The sequence below is a fragment of the mitochondrial genome of Hyaena hyaena, assembly GCF_003009895.1.
Source record: "Hyaena hyaena isolate Cerza mitochondrion, complete genome".
Taxonomy (NCBI): Eukaryota; Metazoa; Chordata; class Mammalia; order Carnivora; family Hyaenidae; genus Hyaena; species Hyaena hyaena.
In genome coordinates this window covers 1-17,112 of record NC_020669.1, presented here as the reverse complement: position 1 = coordinate 17,112, position 17,112 = coordinate 1, and the positions used below count along the sequence as shown (strand labels likewise).

At 42.1% G+C, this 17,112-nt stretch overlaps 13 protein-coding genes across 13 annotated transcripts, besides 27 other annotated features; 1 reads left to right on the top strand and 12 right to left on the bottom strand. All coding sequences in view use genetic code 2, as the record gives it.

Annotated features, from left to right (window-relative positions):
- Nucleotides 1–887: a D loop.
- Nucleotides 888–953, top strand: a tRNA (tRNA-Pro).
- Nucleotides 954–1,021, bottom strand: a tRNA (tRNA-Thr).
- Nucleotides 1,022–2,161, bottom strand: CYTB (cytochrome b). Its single transcript has one exon. It carries the CDS (start codon nucleotides 2,159–2,161, stop codon nucleotides 1,022–1,024), a length of 1,140 nt encoding a protein of 379 aa, YP_007625665.1.
- Nucleotides 2,162–2,164: 3 nt separating this feature from the next.
- Nucleotides 2,165–2,233, top strand: a tRNA (tRNA-Glu).
- ND6 (NADH dehydrogenase subunit 6) lies at nucleotides 2,234–2,761 on the top strand. Its single transcript has one exon. The coding sequence runs from the start codon at nucleotides 2,234–2,236 to the stop codon at nucleotides 2,759–2,761; it is 528 nt and encodes a 175-aa protein (YP_007625664.1).
- ND5 (NADH dehydrogenase subunit 5) lies at nucleotides 2,745–4,565 on the bottom strand. The gene has a single exon. The coding sequence runs from the start codon at nucleotides 4,563–4,565 to the stop codon at nucleotides 2,745–2,747; it is 1,821 nt and encodes a 606-aa protein (YP_007625663.1).
- Nucleotides 4,566–4,635, bottom strand: a tRNA (tRNA-Leu).
- Nucleotides 4,636–4,694, bottom strand: a tRNA (tRNA-Ser).
- Nucleotides 4,695–4,764, bottom strand: a tRNA (tRNA-His).
- On the bottom strand, nucleotides 4,765–6,142 carry ND4 (NADH dehydrogenase subunit 4). The gene has a single exon. A coding segment is annotated over exon 1 (1,378 nt).
- ND4L (NADH dehydrogenase subunit 4L) lies at nucleotides 6,136–6,432 on the bottom strand. The gene has a single exon. It carries the CDS (start codon nucleotides 6,430–6,432, stop codon nucleotides 6,136–6,138), a length of 297 nt encoding a protein of 98 aa, YP_007625661.1.
- Nucleotides 6,433–6,499, bottom strand: a tRNA (tRNA-Arg).
- ND3 (NADH dehydrogenase subunit 3) lies at nucleotides 6,500–6,846 on the bottom strand. Its single transcript has one exon. A coding segment is annotated over exon 1 (347 nt).
- Nucleotides 6,847–6,915, bottom strand: a tRNA (tRNA-Gly).
- Nucleotides 6,916–7,699, bottom strand: COX3 (cytochrome c oxidase subunit III). The gene has a single exon. A coding segment is annotated over exon 1 (784 nt).
- ATP6 (ATP synthase F0 subunit 6) lies at nucleotides 7,699–8,379 on the bottom strand. Its single transcript has one exon. It carries the CDS (start codon nucleotides 8,377–8,379, stop codon nucleotides 7,699–7,701), a length of 681 nt encoding a protein of 226 aa, YP_007625658.1.
- On the bottom strand, nucleotides 8,337–8,540 carry ATP8 (ATP synthase F0 subunit 8). The gene has a single exon. It carries the CDS (start codon nucleotides 8,538–8,540, stop codon nucleotides 8,337–8,339), a length of 204 nt encoding a protein of 67 aa, YP_007625657.1.
- A 1-nt stretch (nucleotide 8,541) lies between these two features.
- Nucleotides 8,542–8,610, bottom strand: a tRNA (tRNA-Lys).
- A 3-nt stretch (nucleotides 8,611–8,613) lies between these two features.
- On the bottom strand, nucleotides 8,614–9,297 carry COX2 (cytochrome c oxidase subunit II). The gene has a single exon. The coding sequence runs from the start codon at nucleotides 9,295–9,297 to the stop codon at nucleotides 8,614–8,616; it is 684 nt and encodes a 227-aa protein (YP_007625656.1).
- Nucleotides 9,298–9,366, bottom strand: a tRNA (tRNA-Asp).
- Nucleotides 9,367–9,370: 4 nt separating this feature from the next.
- Nucleotides 9,371–9,440, top strand: a tRNA (tRNA-Ser).
- COX1 (cytochrome c oxidase subunit I) lies at nucleotides 9,439–10,983 on the bottom strand. Its single transcript has one exon. The coding sequence runs from the start codon at nucleotides 10,981–10,983 to the stop codon at nucleotides 9,439–9,441; it is 1,545 nt and encodes a 514-aa protein (YP_007625655.1).
- A 1-nt stretch (nucleotide 10,984) lies between these two features.
- Nucleotides 10,985–11,051, top strand: a tRNA (tRNA-Tyr).
- Nucleotides 11,052–11,119, top strand: a tRNA (tRNA-Cys).
- Nucleotides 11,120–11,151: an origin of replication (origin of L-strand replication; OLR).
- Nucleotides 11,152–11,224, top strand: a tRNA (tRNA-Asn).
- A 1-nt stretch (nucleotide 11,225) lies between these two features.
- Nucleotides 11,226–11,294, top strand: a tRNA (tRNA-Ala).
- A 13-nt stretch (nucleotides 11,295–11,307) lies between these two features.
- Nucleotides 11,308–11,375, bottom strand: a tRNA (tRNA-Trp).
- On the bottom strand, nucleotides 11,376–12,417 carry ND2 (NADH dehydrogenase subunit 2). Its single transcript has one exon. A coding segment is annotated over exon 1 (1,042 nt).
- Nucleotides 12,418–12,486, bottom strand: a tRNA (tRNA-Met).
- Nucleotide 12,487: 1 nt separating this feature from the next.
- Nucleotides 12,488–12,560, top strand: a tRNA (tRNA-Gln).
- Nucleotides 12,558–12,626, bottom strand: a tRNA (tRNA-Ile).
- Nucleotides 12,627–13,582, bottom strand: ND1 (NADH dehydrogenase subunit 1). Its single transcript has one exon. A coding segment is annotated over exon 1 (956 nt).
- A 2-nt stretch (nucleotides 13,583–13,584) lies between these two features.
- Nucleotides 13,585–13,659, bottom strand: a tRNA (tRNA-Leu).
- Nucleotides 13,660–15,229, bottom strand: an rRNA (l-rRNA).
- Nucleotides 15,230–15,297, bottom strand: a tRNA (tRNA-Val).
- Nucleotides 15,298–16,256, bottom strand: an rRNA (s-rRNA).
- Nucleotides 16,257–16,326, bottom strand: a tRNA (tRNA-Phe).
- Nucleotides 16,327–17,112: a D loop.

The following is a 17,112-nucleotide window of genomic DNA, read 5'->3' as shown; positions in this document are numbered from 1 at the left end:
ATCGAGATGTCCCATTTGAGATAAATGAAGGATTGGATTGAGGTTCGTAATGGTCCTGAAGTAAGAACCAGATGCCAGGTATAGTTTCGGTATAGAAACCCCCACGTTGAAATGGGCCCGGAGCGAGAAGAGATACACGCCCAAGCAAGGGTTGCTGGTTTCTCGAGGCATGGTCATTAAGCTCTCGGATAATTAAGATCCATAGGGTATAGTTGATTAAACTAGTCTTATGCACGTTATACACTATATGTCTTATGTAATATCATGAATATATTGTGCATGCTTAATATTCATGGGGACTATCAATTAATGCACGATATACATAGTATGTCTTAATACATTACAGTTATATAGGTACTTAATATTCATGGGGACTATCAATTAATGCACGATATACATAGTATGTCTTAATACATTACAGTTATATAGGTACTTAATATTCATGGGGACTATCAATTAATGCACGATATACATAGTATGTCTTAATACATTACAATTATGCAAGCGCTGTTAATTAGTGTGTGCAGTGTACATGAGATGCCTTAGTGTATTGTGCTTGCAGGACTATAACTCGCGTGTAATATGCATGACATGTCCTAATACATTAAGCTTACGCAGACGTGTTACTGCTTGAGTGGGGTGGTTAGTTATGTGATTGTGTGGTGGGTGCGTTTGGGGTTGGTTGTTTAATATGTTAGTGTGGGTGGTGTGTTTTGATAGCGTGAATGCTTGGTTGTTGTTGTTAATATTTTGGTATCTATGAATACTACGTGATTGGCACGAAATGTGTATATTGTGTTCTGGCGAAGTTGGTGGGCGGATGTTTGCTTTGGTGTTTGTGGCGTTGCGGACGCATGGGTTTTTGGTATTTAGGGGAGTGGGGTTTGCAAGGAATAGTTTAAATAGAATTTCAGCTTTGGGTGTTGATGGTGGAGCTGTTGCTTCTTCCTTGAAGCCTTAGGGAGGGTGTACTCTCCTTTTTTGGTTTACAAGACCAAGGTATTATATGTACTACAAAGGCTCTTCATTTTAAAAGATGATTTTCGATGATACCGGAGATGGGTATTAGGATTAAGATGATGGAGAAGTATATGATGGAGGCGAGCTGGCCGATGGTGATGAATGGGTGTTCCACTGGTTGTCCTCCAATTCATGTTAGAGTTAGTAGGTCTGCCACTAAGAGTCAGAACAGACATTGGCTGATTGGTCGGAACATTATTCCTCGTTGTTTTGAGGTGTGCAGCAGTGGCACTACTGCTAGAATTAGGATTGATAGAATCAAGGCTAATACGCCTCCTAGTTTGTTAGGGATGGATCGAAGAATTGCGTATGCGAACAGGAAATATCACTCTGGCTTGATATGTGGTGGGGTGTTTAGGGGGTTGGCTGGTGTGTAGTTGTCGGGGTCTCCTAGGAGGTCTGGTGAGAATAGTACTAGGAGCATTAGTATTAGGATTAGGAGTAGGAGGCCTAGGATGTCCTTAATGGTGTAGTAGGGATGGAATGGGATTTTGTCTGTGTCTGATGTCATTCCTGAGGGGTTATTGGAGCCTGTTTCGTGCAGGAATAGCAGATGGATGATTGCCAGGGCCAGGATGATAAATGGGAGGATGAAGTGGAAGGCGAAGAATCGTGTTAATGTGGCTTTATCCACTGAGAAGCCCCCTCAGATCCATTCTACTAGGTTGGTCCCGATATATGGGATGGCTGATAGGAGGTTGGTGATAACTGTGGCACCTCAGAATGATATTTGGCCTCATGGTAAGACGTAACCTATGAATGCGGTGGCTATTACTGTAAATAATAGTAGAATTCCAATGTTCCATGTTTCTGAGAACGTGTAGGATCCGTAGTACATTCCTCGGCCGGCGTGCATGAACAGGCAGATGAAAAACATGGAGGCCCCGTTGGCGTGCATATATCGGATAATTCAGCCATAGTTGACGTCTCGGCAGATGTGTGTTACTGATGAAAAGGCGGTTGTTGTGTCTGATGTGTAGTGTATGGCTAGAAATAGGCCTGTCAGAATCTGTAAGATTAGGCAGATTCCTAATAGCGATCCGAAGTTTCATCATGCTGAGATGTTGGATGGGGTGGGGAGATCGATGAATGATTCGTTGACAATTTTAATGAGCGGGTGAGATTTTCGAATGTTGGTCATTAAGTTCTTGTAGTTGAAATACAACGATGGTTTTTCATGCCATTGGTCATGGTTAAATTCCATGTGGGAATAATGATAACATACATTGTATTTATCCTAAGTACTATATTTGTGGTGAGCTTTGTTAGTTTTTCTTCAAAGCCTTCACCAATCTACGGGGGTTTTGGTTTGATTGTGGCTGGCGGTATTGGGTGTGGTATTGTGTTGAGTTTTGGTGGATCATTTTTAGGCTTAATGGTTTTTTTAATCTACTTGGGGGGAATGCTTGTGGTGTTTGGTTATACTACGGCCATGGCGACGGAGCCTTATCCTGAGGCCTGGGTTTCTAATAAGGCTGTGTTGGCAATGTTTATTACAGGGGTGTTGGCAGAGTTGTTAACAGCTTGCTATATTCTTGAGGAAAACGAAATTGAAGTTGTTTTTAAGTTTAATGGTGCGGGTGATTGGGTGATTTATGATACTGGTGATTCAGGCTTTTTTAGTGAGGAGGCCATAGGAATTGCTGCCTTGTATAGTTATGGGACCTGGTTGGTTATTGTGACGGGCTGATCATTACTTACTGGTGTTTTAGTAATTATGGAGATTACTCGTGGTAATTAAGTAAGAGTAGGCTGATTGTTAGGGTGATTATGAATGACAGGAAGTAGAGTTTGATTAGTCCCTTTTGGTTGGATACGATGATTGATGATTTTATTTGGAAGTGTGAAATGGATTTTGGTAATACATTTTCTAGTCAAATGAGGTCTAGTAGTGTTGATGCGGATTTTTGGCCTATTGTTAGGCTGGCTAGTGGTAGGGAGCGGTGGGTGATGGTTGGGAAATATCCTAGGAGGTTGGAAAATTTAAATATGCTTGAAGCAGGGTTGAGTTTTAGGTTTTTGGTTATGAGGTTGAGTTCTAGTGCTAAGACAAAGCCTGTGATAGTAACTGCAAGGGCAGTTAGTTTTAGGTAATAGGGTATAGTTATTTGGGGGGTGGTTATTGGGGGGATGTTGTGGGAGATTAAATAGCCTGCAAGAATGCTTCCGACTAGGAGACGTTTGATAGAGTTAATTAGGAAGGGGTTATTTTCATTGATTAGGTTTAGAGGGTTAAAGCGGGGTTGTTCTAGGAGTGCGAAGAATATGATTCGGGTACTGTAGACGGCTGTTAGGGATGTGGCGATGAGTGTTATTAGTAGGGCCCAAGCATTGGTGTATGACATGTTGGCGGCTTCGATAATTAGGTCTTTAGAGTAGAATCCTGTTAGGAAGGGCATTCCTGTGAGTGCAAGGCTTCCTACGATTAAGGAGGTGGTGGTGAATGGTATTGATTTGAATAATCCGCCTATTTTTCGAATGTCTTGCTCATCATTTAGACTGTGGATAATTGAGCCGGAGCATATAAATAATATGGCTTTAAAGAATGCGTGTGTGCAGATATGCAGGAATGCAAGGTATGGTTGGTTAATTCCGATTGTTACGATTATGAGGCCTAGTTGGCTGGAGGTAGAGAAGGCAACGATTTTCTTGATATCGTTTTGTGTTAGGGCGCAGATTGCTGTAAATAGGGTGGTGGTGGCCCCTAGGCATAGTGTGAGGGTCTGTGCGGTCTTGCTTTGTTCTATCAGGGGATGAAAGCGGATTAATAGGAATACACCGGCTACCACCATTGTGCTTGAGTGGAGTAGGGCTGATACAGGTGTGGGTCCTTCTATGGCTGAGGGTAGTCATGGGTGTAGGCCAAATTGGGCGGATTTGCCAGTGGCTGCTAGGAGGAGTCCTATTAAAGGTGTGTTTAGGTTTTCGTGTTTTGTAATAAAGATTTGCTGAAGTTCTCATGTGTTTGAGTTGGTGAGAAATCATGCTATGGCTAGAATGAACCCTACGTCTCCGACGCGGTTATAAAGCACTGCTTGCAGGGCTGCAGTATTGGCGTCTGTTCGACCATATCATCACCCGATAAGCAGGAAAGATATGATTCCTACCCCCTCCCAACCGATGAATAACTGAAATAGGTTGTTGGCGGTTACTAGAATAATTATAGTGATAAGAAATATGAGAAGGTATTTAAAGAACCGGTTGATATGTGGATCGGCATGTATATATCATATTGAAAATTCTATAATAGATCATGTGACGAAGAGTGCTACGGGTACGAAAATAATTGAGAAGTAGTCGAGTTTAAAGCTTATGGAGAGTTTTAGTGTTTGGATTGTTATTCAGTGTCAATTTGAGATAATTGTTTCTTGTCCTGAGTAAATAAATATTAGGGCTGGAATTGTAATAATGGCGAAAGCATAGGAAGTTGTAGTTTTTACGTAGTTAGGATACAGGTTGTTTTTATACACTTGAGTACTAGTTATGATGATCGGCAAAAGTAGAATGAACATTGCTGTTGTAATAAGAGAGTTAAATAGATTTATTACTTTTATTTGGAGTTGCACCAATTTTTTGATTCCTAAGACCAACGGATCACTTCTATCCTATAAAAGTTGAAAAAGCCATGCTTTTAAGCATGGGGGCATGAATTAGCAGTTCTTGCGTACTTTTTCGGTAGACAAGAAGGTTCAATCTTCTATTACCAGATTCACAATCTGGTGTTTTGTGTTAAACTATGTTTACAGTAAATAGGTCCTAGAACGATCTTAGGATTGAGCGAGAGGAGTAGTAGTGGGAGGAGGTGCAGGGCTATTAGGGCGTTTTCTCGTGTAAATGACGGTTTGATGTTTTTAATGTGGCTTGTTTGTTTTCCCCGTTGGGTCGTGATTAGCATGTATAGAGAGTATAGGGCTGTGATGATGATGTTTGTCCCTATGAGGGCGATGGTGATGTTGGATCATGAAAAGGATGCTATTACTACAAATAGTTCTCCTAGCAGGTTAATGGTTGGTGGAAGAGCTAGGTTTGCTAGACTGGCTAGTAGTCATCAGGCAGCTATTAGTGGCAATAGGGTTTGTAGTCCTCGTGCTAGGATTATGGTTCGGCTGTGTACGCGCTCATAGTTTGAGTTTGCTAGGCAGAATAATATGGATGATGTGAGTCCGTGGGCAATTATTAGGGCTGTTGCTCCTATGTAACTTCATGGTGTTTGGATGAGTACTGCTACAATTACCAGGGCCATGTGACTTACTGATGAGTATGCGATTAGAGACTTTAAGTCTGTTTGGCGTAAGCAGATGGAGCTTGTTATGATTATGCCTCATAGGGATAATATTAGGAATGGGTATGCTATTTGACCGGTTAGAGGGTTTAGTAGTACAGTAATGCGTATTATTCCATAGCCCCCTAGCTTTAAAAGTACGGCTGCTAGGACTATTGATCCGGCGATAGGGGCTTCTACGTGTGCTTTGGGGAGTCATAGGTGTAGTCCGTACAGGGGTATTTTTACTATAAAGGCCATTATGCATGCTAGTCATAGGAAGATATTGGACCAAGTGGTTGAAATAGGTTTGACTCAGTATTGTGCGATTAGGAAGTTTAGGGAGCCAGTTGTGTTTTGGATATATAATAGTGCGACTAGTAAAGGTAGTGAGCCCACTAGGGTGTAGAATATAAAGTACAGTCCTGCATTAAGTCGTTCTGTTTGGTTACCTCATCGGGTGATAATAATTAAAGTGGGTACGAGTGTGGCTTCGAATAGGATATAAAATATGATAAGTTCTGTGGCAGTAAATGTTATAATTAGAAATAGTTGGAGAAAGGTAAGTATGGTAATGTATAGCTTTTTTCGGGTAGTGGTTTCTTTTGACAGATGGTATTGGCTGGCTGTCAGCATTAGGGGTAGGAGCCAGGTTGTTAGTGCTAGTAGGGGTGCGGAAAGTGAGTCTGAGAAAAAGAGTAATGAGAAGTTGAGGCTGTTGTCATTGAATTGGTTAAGGTAGGATAGACTAATAAGGCTGATTAGCAGGCTGTGGGCTGTTGAGTTAATTCAAATTATGGTGGGTTTGGACAGTCAAGTAAGGGGGATTAGTATTATAGTTGGAATAATGATTTTTAGCATTGCAAGAGGTTCAGATTTTGTACGTAGTCAGTTCCGTAAGTATTAGAGACTATTACTAGTAGGGACAGGCCCAGGGCTGCTTCGCAGGCAGCGAATACTAGAAGGATGATTGGAGTCATGTTGGCTAGTGTGAAGTGGTTATTTAGGATTACTACAGTTATTATAATGAATAGAGACAGCATCATGCCCTCTAAGCATAGTAGCGAGGATATGAGGTGTGATCGATAGACTAGGAGACCTAAAAGAGATACAGTGAAAGCTAAAAAGATATTAATATATACAATAGACATTTGATAATTATAGAACGCCTACAATCTAATGAGTCGAAATCATTTGTTTTGTTTAAACTAATTATCATATTCGGATCACTCTAGTCCTTTTTGGGTTCATTCATATGCTAAGCTTGCGGCCAGAAGGGAGATTAATAAAAGGGCCATAGTGAGCATGGTTGATAGGTTGTTTGTCTGTGAGGCCCATGGGAGGGGGAGTAGTAGTGCGATTTCTAGGTCGAATAGCAGAAATGTAATGGCAACTAGGAAAAATTTTATTGAGAAGGGCAAGCGGGCTGACCCCATTGGATCAAAGCCACACTCGTATGGGCTTGCTTTTTCTGCATATACATTTAGTTGGGGTAGTCAAAATGCGATTAATACTAGTAGTGCGGATAGTGTTGTGTTGATGAGGAGGGTTATTATTATGTTTATTATTTCTTTTCGGGTTGGACCGAAACTGATTGATTGGAAGTCAATTGTACTAATTGATACTAAAGAAATAAGATCCTCATCAATAAATGGATACATATAGGAATAATCATACTACGTCTACAAAGTGTCAATACCAGGCAGCAGCTTCGAATCCGAAGTGGTGACTGGATGTGAAGTGGTATTTTAGTTGGCGGAGGAAACATACAATAAGGAAAGTGGATCCAATAATGACATGCAGTCCGTGGAATCCTGTGGCTATGAAAAAAGTGGATCCGTACACGCCATCAGAGATTGTAAAGGATGTTTCGTAGTATTCTGAGGCTTGGAGTAAGGTGAAATAAACTCCCAGGGAAATGGTGATAAATAGGGCTTGGAGTATCTGTTTGCGGTTGCCTTCTATTAGGCTGTGGTGGGCCCAGGTAATAGATACGCCGGAGGCTAGTAACACTGAGGTGTTTAGCAGGGGGACTTCTAGGGGGTTTAGAGGGATGATTCCTGTGGGAGGCCAGCATCCTCCAAGCTCAGGTGTTGGGGCAAGGCTTGAGTGGTAAAAGGCTCAAAAGAAGCCTGCAAAGAAGAATACTTCTGAAATGATAAAAAGGACTATTCCGTATCGCAACCCCTTTTGTACGATGGGTGTGTGGTGTCCTTGGAATGTGCTTTCTCGAATAACATCTCGCCATCACTGGTATATGGTCAATAGGTTGGTTGTTATTCCCAGTGTTAGTAGCAGTGTTGAGTTAAAGTGAAATCATATTGCTAGTCCCGAAGTTATTAGCAGGGCTGAGAGGGCTCCTGTGAGGGGCCATGGGCTTGGGTTTACTATGTGGTAGGCGTGAGTTTGGTGGGTCATTAGGTATTGTCGTGTAGATATAGGCTTACTAGTAGGGTAAAGACATAGGCCTGAATTAGGGCCACGGCGAATTCAAGGATTGTCAATAGAACAAGGACGACAAAGGTAATGAGAGCAATGGAGGTGTTGATTTTTATTAGGGCTAGGGCCGCTCCTCCGATCAGATGCATTAATAGGTGGCCTGCAGTAATGTTGGCTGTGAGTCGTACGGCCAGGGCCACAGGTTGAATGAATAGGCTGATAGTTTCAATAATTACGAGCATAGGGATCAGGGGAAGAGGTGTTCCTTGGGGTAGAAAGTGAGCTAGGGATGCCTTTGTCTTATGTCGGAATCCAACTACCACAGTAGCTGCCCACAGGGGGATGGCTATTCCTAGGTTTATAGAGAGTTGTGTTGTGGGTGTGAATGAGTGTGGGAGTAATCCGAGTAGATTAGTTGAGCCAATAAATATAATTAAAGATATTAGTATTAGGGCTCATGTCTGTCCTTTACGACTGTGGATGGTCAGTATTTGTTTTGCTGTTAGTTGGACTAGTCATTGTTGAAGTGAGACTAGGCGATTACTAATCAATCGATTTGGTGAGGGGAATAGTATGCTTGGGAATATGATAATTAGTACAACGATGGGTAGGCCCATTATTGTTGGGGTAGTGAAAGAGGAGAATAGATTTTCGTTCATTTTTTTTCTCAGGGGCTGGGCTGTTTTAGAGTCGCAGAAGATTTGAGTTCTGGGCTTCATGGGTATGTGTATTTTGAGATTTTTAGTTGAAATATAATAAATAGTGTGATGACTATTGACATGATAGTGATTGATCAAGTTGACGTCTCTAGTTGTGGCATGTCACTAAGGAGAGGTTTAAACTCTCAGTCTTTAACTTAAAAGGTTAATGCTCTGATTAGCTTCTTAGTGGTCTTAAAGTATGGTTATTGATCACTTTTCGAAGTAAGTTAGTGGAACTAATTCAAGGACAATGGGCATGAAGCTGTGGTTTGAGCCACAGATTTCTGAACATTGCCCATAGTATAGCCCAGGCCGTGTGCCTATTAGGGTTGTTTGGTTGAGTCGACCTGGGATGGCATCGGTTTTTAGGCCTAAGGACGGTACGGCCCATGAGTGTAGGACATCTTCGGATGAAATTAGCATTCGGATGGTTATCTCCATGGGTAGAACCACTCGGTTGTCGACTTCTAACAGCCGCAGTTCTCCGGGCTTTAGTTCTTGTGTAGGAATCATGTATGAGTCGAAGTTTAGATCTTCATAGTCTGTATACTCATAACTTCAATATCACTGATGACCCATAGTTTTCACGGTTAAAGAAGGGTTGTTGATTTCGTCTATTATATAAAGGATTCGTAGAGAGGGTAGTGCGATGAGGACTAGGATAATGGCAGGCAGGATTGTTCAGATAGTTTCTACTTCTTGGGCATCTATTGTGCTAGTATGTGTAAGTTTGGTTGTTAGTATGAGTGAGATAATGTATAGTACCAGGGAGCTAATTAGGAATACAATTATTAATGTGTGGTCGTGGAAGTGCAGGAGTTCTTCTATAATAGGGGAAGTGGCGTCTTGGAAACCTAGTTGAAATGGGTATGGCATAGAGGTACAAAGGGTATAAGCCTATACTTTAACTTCGACAAAGTTATGTAATTTTTTTACTAGAACCTCTTCATTGAGAAAGACATAGTGGTTATGGCATTGGCTTGAAACCAGTTTCAGAGGGTTCGACTCCTTCCTTTCTTATTTTAGAGAAACGTAAGTCGGTTCTTCAAATGTATGATAAGGGGGAGGACATCCGTGCAACCACTCAAGATTGGTTGTGGTTTGTTCTACTATTGCCACTTCTCGTTTGGATGCAAAGGCTTCTCAAATTATGAAAATTATCAATATTACAGCTGTCAGTGAAATGAAAGAGCCCATTGAGGAAATTGTGTTTCAGGTTGTATATGCGTCTGGGTAGTCGGAATAACGTCGAGGTATTCCGGACAGACCTAGAAAATGCTGAGGGAAGAATGTTATGTTAACACCCACGAATATAATTGTAAAGTGGATTTTTGCTCAGGTGTCATCTAGAGTATATCCTGAGAATAGTGGGAATCAGTGAACGAAGCCTCCTATGATGGCGAAAACTGCACCCATGGATAGTACGTAGTGGAAATGGGCCACTACGTAGTACGTGTCGTGAAGGACAATATCTAGTGAGGAGTTGGCCAATACAATTCCCGTTAGGCCACCCACGGTAAACAGGAAAATAAAGCCCAGGGCCCATAGCATAGCGGGGGATCATTTAATGTTTCCTCCGTGAAGGGTTGCAAGTCAGCTGAATACCTTTACTCCGGTTGGGATGGCAATGATTATAGTAGCTGATGTAAAGTATGCTCGTGTGTCTACGTCCATGCCTACTGTAAACATATGGTGTGCTCATACAATAAAGCCCAGGAAACCAATGGACATTATGGCCCAAACTATACCTATATAACCGAAAGGTTCTTTTTTACCTGAATAGTATGTAACAATGTGTGAAATTATTCCAAATCCCGGTAGAATTAGAATATATACTTCCGGGTGACCAAAGAATCAGAATAAGTGTTGGTACAAAATAGGATCACCCCCTCCGGCAGGGTCGAAAAAGGTTGTATTAAGATTTCGATCTGTTAGGAGTATGGTAATTCCAGCTGCTAGGACTGGCAGTGATAGAAGTAGTAGTACGGCAGTGATTAGGACAGATCATACAAATAAAGGTGTCTGGTATTGTGATAGGGCTGGGGGTTTTATATTAATGATGGTTGTGATAAAGTTAATGGCACCTAGGATTGAGGAGACACCTGCTAAGTGGAGGGAAAAGATGGTTAGGTCTACAGATGCTCCTGCATGGGCCAGATTGCCAGCTAGAGGGGGATACACGGTTCACCCAGTACCTGCGCCAGCTTCTACCATTGAAGATGCAAGTAGGAGTAGGAAGGATGGGGGTAGCAGTCAAAAGCTCATATTGTTTATCCGGGGGAATGCCATATCTGGTGCGCCGATTATCAGAGGCACTAATCAATTACCGAAACCCCCGATCATGATTGGCATGACCATGAAAAAGATTATTACAAATGCGTGGGCGGTAACAACTACATTATAAATCTGATCATCTCCTAATAAAGAGCCAGGTTGACCAAGTTCAGCTCGAATTAGGAGACTGAGGGCAGTCCCTACCATACCTGCTCAAGCACCAAATAGAAGGTAAAGGGTGCCAATGTCTTTGTGGTTAGTAGAAAATAATCAGCGAGTTATGAACATAGGTAAAATGGCTGAGTAAGCATTAGACTGTAAATCTAAAGACGGAGGTTCGAGCCCTCTTTTTGCCAAGCCTTGTGGTGAATTATCATATTGAATTGCAAATTCAAAGAAGCAGCTTCAACGCTGCCGGGGCTTCTCCCGCCTTTTTTTTCTAGGCGGCGGGAGAAGTAGATTGAAGCCAGTTGATTAGGGTATTTAGCTGTTAACTAAAGGTTCGTGGGGTTGGAGCCCACCAGTCTAGCAAGGGCTTAGCTTAATTAAAGTGGTTGATTTGCAATCAATTGATGTGAGATAGATTCTTGCAGTCCTTATTGGGGTTGCATGCAGGAGTTAAGTCTGTGTAACTTGCTTAGGGCTTTGAAGGCTCTTGGTCTAGTCTAACCTAAACTCCTAATCCAAGATTGATATTAGTGGTGTTAGGGGAAGTAGCAGGGTTGATAGTACGGTTAGGGGAGGTAGGAGAATTATCTTTTTTGTGGGGTTGAATTGTCATTTTATTTTTATATTGTTTGTTGAAGGGAATATGGTTAGTGCTGTGGCGTAGGTGAGTCGTATGTAGAAATATAGGTTTAGTAGTGCTGTGGTGGCTAGCATGGTTGGAATGATGATTATTTCGTTTTTGGTTAATTCTTGGATGATTATTCATTTTGGTGTAAATCCTGATAGGGGTGGAAGGCCTCCTAGGGATAGTATTAGGGTGAGGATGAGGGATGTAATCAGGGGTGTTTTGTTTCATGTTTGGGATAGTGATGATGTTGTTGTAGATGAGTTGTGTATAAATAGCATGAATGTTGTTAGTGTTATGATGATGTAGATTGTTAAGTTTAGGATTATTATAGTGGGATTATATGGTGTGATTGCTGCTATTCAGCCCATGTGGGCGATTGAGGAGTATGCTAGGATTTTTCGTAATTGTGTTTGGTTGAGTCCCCCTCAGCCCCCGATCAGTACTGATATGATTGCTATTGGTATTAGTAGGTTGGGGTTAATGATGGGTGAGATTTGGTAGAGGACTGATAGGGGTGCGATTTTTTGTCATGTTAGTAGGATCAGGCCTGAGGATATGGGGATTCCTTGTGTAACTTCTGGCACTCAGAAGTGGAATGGAGCTAGGCCTAGTTTTATTGCTAGGGCGATTGTTACTATGGTGGTTGCTATGGGGTTGGGGTTTTTTGGTATTGTTCATTGTCCTGAGTGCAGGAGGTTAATAATGATTCCTATTATTAAGAGTATTGATGCGGTGGCTTGTATTAGGAAATATTTTGTGGCTGCTTCTGTGGAGCGTGGGTTATGTTTTTTTATAAGGATTGGAATAATAGCTAGGAGATTTATTTCGAACCCAATTCAAATTATGAGTCAGTGTGAGCTTGTTAGTACGATTGTGGTTCCTGCGATTACGGTGAATATGATGGTGATGAGAATGGGGGGTTTGATTAGTACGGGAAGGGTATAAACCAACATTTTCGGGGTATGGGCCCGATAGCTTATTTAGCTGACCTTACTGTAGAATGTAGTGTAATGTGGTAGCACGAAGATTTTTGAGTTCTTAAGATTAGGTTCGAGTCCTATAATTCTAGAAATAAGAGGATTTAAACCTCTATGGTTTACTCTATCAAAGTAACTCTTTTGTCAGACATATTTCTTATATTTGGGGTGGGATGCTGGCTGTGATAATGGGTAGTGATACATGTCATATACACAGGGCGAGTGTAAGGGGCAGGAAATTTTTTCATAGTAGGTGTATTAGTTGGTCGTATCGGAAGCGTGGGTAGGATGCTCGGATCCATAGGAAGGTGGTTGTGAGGAGTAGTGTTTTGGTGGTGAAGTTAATAGTGTATAGTTCTGGCATGTATGGGTTGTGGAATGCGCCGAAGAATAGGATTGTTGTTAGGCTGTTTATTATAATGATGTTGGCATACTCTGCTATGAAGAACAAGGCGAAAGGACCTGCTGCGTATTCTACGTTGAAGCCGGAAACCAGCTCTGATTCTCCTTCTGTTAGGTCGAAGGGGGCTCGGTTGGTTTCTGCTAGTGTTGAGATGAATCATATTATGGCTAATGGTCATGCGGGAAGGACTAATCAGATATGTTCTTGTGTGGTGATTAGTGCGGCTAGCGTGTATGAGCCGTTCATTAGCAGTACTGATAGCAGAATGATGGCTAGTGTTACTTCATATGAGATTGTTTGAGCTACGGCCCGTAGGGCTCCAATTAGGGCGTATTTTGAGTTTGAGGCTCATCCCGACCATAGGATTGAGTAGACGGCGAGACTGGATATGGCTAGTATGAATAAGACACCTAGGTTTATATTGATGAGTGGGTACGGTATGGGTAGTGGTACTCATATGATTAATGCAAGTGAAAGTGCTAGGATGGGGGCTATGATGAATATGGAGATGGATGATGTGAGGGGTCGTAGGGGTTCTTTGGTAAATAGTTTTAGGGCGTCTGCGATAGGTTGTAGCAGTCCAAATGGTCCTACGATGTTGGGCCCTTTGCGCAGTTGTATATAGCCTAGTACTTTGCGCTCTACTAGAGTTAGGAAAGCTACGGCTAGAAGAATAGGAATGGTTAGTGAGAGAATGTTAAGTGCGAACATGTTGTTAGGGAGAGGAGTTGAACCTCTGATAGTAAAGGTTTAAGTTTTATGCAATTACCGGGCTCTGCCACCCTAACAAGCCCGAGGCTCTCGGGCGGTGGGTTGTGTGAGTTGTTTAGATTGAGATCATATCATCTATTGTACTTGGGGCGCTTTAGTGAAGTGGGCCCCATTTCTCTTGTCCTTTCGTACTGGGAGGAATTGCGTAATAGATAGAAACCGACCTGGATTGCTCCGGTCTGAACTCAGATCACGTAGGACTTTAATCGTTGAACAAACGAACCTTTGATAGCTGCTGCACCATCGGGATGTCCTGATCCAACATCGAGGTCGTAAACCCTATTGTCGATATGGACTCTAGAATAGGATTGCGCTGTTATCCCTAGGGTAACTTGTTCCGTTGATCAAGTGTATTGGATCAATAAGTGATGTTATACTTTTGACTGGTTAGTCTAGATTAAAATCACTCGGAGGTTGATTTATGCTCCGAGGTCACCCCAACCTAAATTGTTGACCCATGTGGAGAGTTGTTGTCCCTGTTGGTTATAATTATGTCTCTTTGGGTCAATTAATTGAAGCTCCATAGGGTCTTCTCGTCTTGTTGTTATATTCCCGCCTCTTCACGGGAAGGTCAATTTCACTGATTGGAAGTAAGAGACAGTTAAACCCTCGTGTGGCCATTCATACTAGTCCTTATTTAGAGAACAAGTGATTATGCTACCTTTGCACGGTCAGGATACCGCGGCCGTTTAACTTGTGTCACTGGGCAGGCAGTGCCTCTAATACTGGAAATGCTAGAGGTGATGTTTTTGGTAAACAGGCGGGGTTTATGTTTGCCGAGTTCCTTTTACTTCTTTTAATCTTTCCTTGGGTGCACGCCTGTGTTGGATTAACAGTTGGTTTAAGATATTTGGTTTATAGTTGGGTTGTTTATATCTTGCTGTTAACTATCAGTGGGCATCCGTTCTGATATAAACTTGTGCAAGGAGAAGTATTTCTCGTTACTCATATTAGCATTATTGCTTCTATTATTAAATAGATTAGCCCAGTATTAAGTTAGGAGTTTGTTGTGTGTTTTTGGTATTGAGGTATGATAATTGTTGAGCTTTAACGCTTTCTTAATTGGTGGCTGCCTTTAAGCCAACTATGGTTGTGTTTGTGCTTACTCTCTAACGAAGGTTGTATCCTAGTTCTAAAAAGCTGTACCTTTTTAGATTATATTTTAAACTTACATTAGAATTTTGGGTTTTTTAGGCAAGTTTAAAGTTGAACTAAAATTCTATTCTGGGCAACCAGCTATCACCAGGCTCGATAGGCTTTTCACCTCTACCTACGAATCTTCTCACTATTTTGCAACATAGACGAGTTCATCCTGTAAAGATTGTTCGTAGGTAGCTCGTCTGGTTTCGGGGGGTCTAGCTTAAGTTCTCTTTGTTAGACTATGTCTAGCTAACTCATTATGCAAAAGGTACAAGGTGTAAGCTTTGCTGTGTGATGCTTTTAATCCGTTCTTTCATCTTTCCCTTGCGGTACTGTCTCTATAGCGCCAAATCAAATTTCTATCTCCTATACTTTTATGAATTGTTGAATGTTTTGGTTTACGTGCTTGTGTTAGTTGAGTTTGTGGTTGTTTGGGCTAGGTTTGGCTCAAGATGGTCAGTTTAACATGAAATCTTCTGGGCGTAGGCCAGATGCTTTATTTAAGCTACATCTTGTTATCCAAGCACACTTTCCAGTATGCTTACCTTGTTACGACTTGTCTCCTCTTGTGTTTATTATGAGTTAAATAGGATTATTAGGTTGTGTGTCACTTGAGGAGGGTGACGGGCGGTGTGTGCGTGCTTTATGGCCCGATTCAATTAAGCTCTCTGTTCTTAATTTACTACTAAATCCTCCTTTAATCCTTAATTTCATAAGAATTTTCGTATGGAAGTGTTCTGGTGCAGAAAATGTAGCCCATTGCTTCCCACCCCATGGGCTACACCTTGACCTAGCTTTTTTATGTCAGGATACTTGTGCTTACTGTTCTTCCTTTTTAGGGTTTGCTGAGGATGGCGGTATATAGGCTGGATTAGCAAGGGGTGGTGAGGTGTATCGGGGTTTATCGATTATAGAACAGGCTCCTCTAGAGGGATGTAAAGCACCGCCAAGTCCTTTGAGTTTTAAGCTGTTGCTAGTAGTTCTCTGGCGGACAGATTTGTTTAGTTATCTGTCTGGGTTTAGGGCTAAGCATAGTGGGGTATCTAATCCCAGTTTGGGTCTTAGCTATCGTGTAGTCGGATGTGTTAAAGCTACTTTCGTGTATTATTTTCACATTAACTGCAGCTTTTTACAGCTTAGTTAAGGTTTAACTTTATCGTTGGGGTTTGCTCTATAACACGCTTTACGCCGTATATCTATTAATTTGGGTTAATCGTATGACCGCGGTGGCTGGCACGAGATTTACCAACCCTGTTTAACATGGCTTAGTCGAACTTTCGTTCATGGCTTAATTTTTACCACTGCTGTATCCCGTGGGGGTGTGGCTAAGCAAGGCGTCATAAGCTACGTGTGTGTGCTTGATGCCCGCTCCTTTAGGTCGGTTAGTGATTTAGAGGGCATTTTCACCGGGATGCGGAGACTTGCATGTGTAATCCTGTTAATAACTAATGGAAAGGCCAGGACCAAACCTTTATGTTTATGGAGTCTGACGACTCATCTAGGCATTTTCAGTGCCTTGCTTTGCGTGTTTAAGCTACATTAACGTTAATTTTATTTGTCTGGGTCGTTGTGGTTTGTGTTACGGTTATTGGAGGTTAGATAGGGACGAGCTAGAGCGAGCAACATATATCTATAGATATCCACGAACAGCTAGGATAATGCAGATGCTTAGATTTGGTATTTATTGGGTTGTAGGGGTCTTAGATCTGCGCTCGGGCCTTATGATTGAATATGTGTTTAGTCTTGTTTTTGGGGTTTGGCAAGACAATAATAGACGCATTTCTATGTTGTAGGGTTACGGGGGGTAAGGGGGGTTTGTTTAAGCTAGTTGTTTATCTGTTGGATAAACGCGCGTGCGTACGTGTGTACGTGTGTGCGGGTGCGCATACGTGCGTGTGTACGTGTGTGCGGGTGCGCATACGTGCGTGTGTACGTGTGTGCGGGTGCGCATACGTGCGTGTGTACGTGTGTGCGGGTGCGCATACGTGCGTGTGTACGTGTGTGCGGGTGCGCATACGTGCGTGTGTACGTGTGTGAGTGTACGTGTGTACGTATGTACGTGTGCGCGTATACGTGGGTGCGCCTTGTCTGTCCCGGTTGATCATTGGGGTTGAGGTATATGTCCTGTAACCATTGACTGAATAACACCTTATATGATATAATGCAAGATCCTAGCATAGTGAATAAGCCCAGCTACAATTCTGCTTGACGTGCCGAGACCGTTTACGGTCATAGCTGAGTCATAGCAAGTTCTCCCCCCAAAAATTAAAAGATACCAAATGCATGACATCACAGTTATGTGTGATCATGGGCTGATTAGCCACTAACCC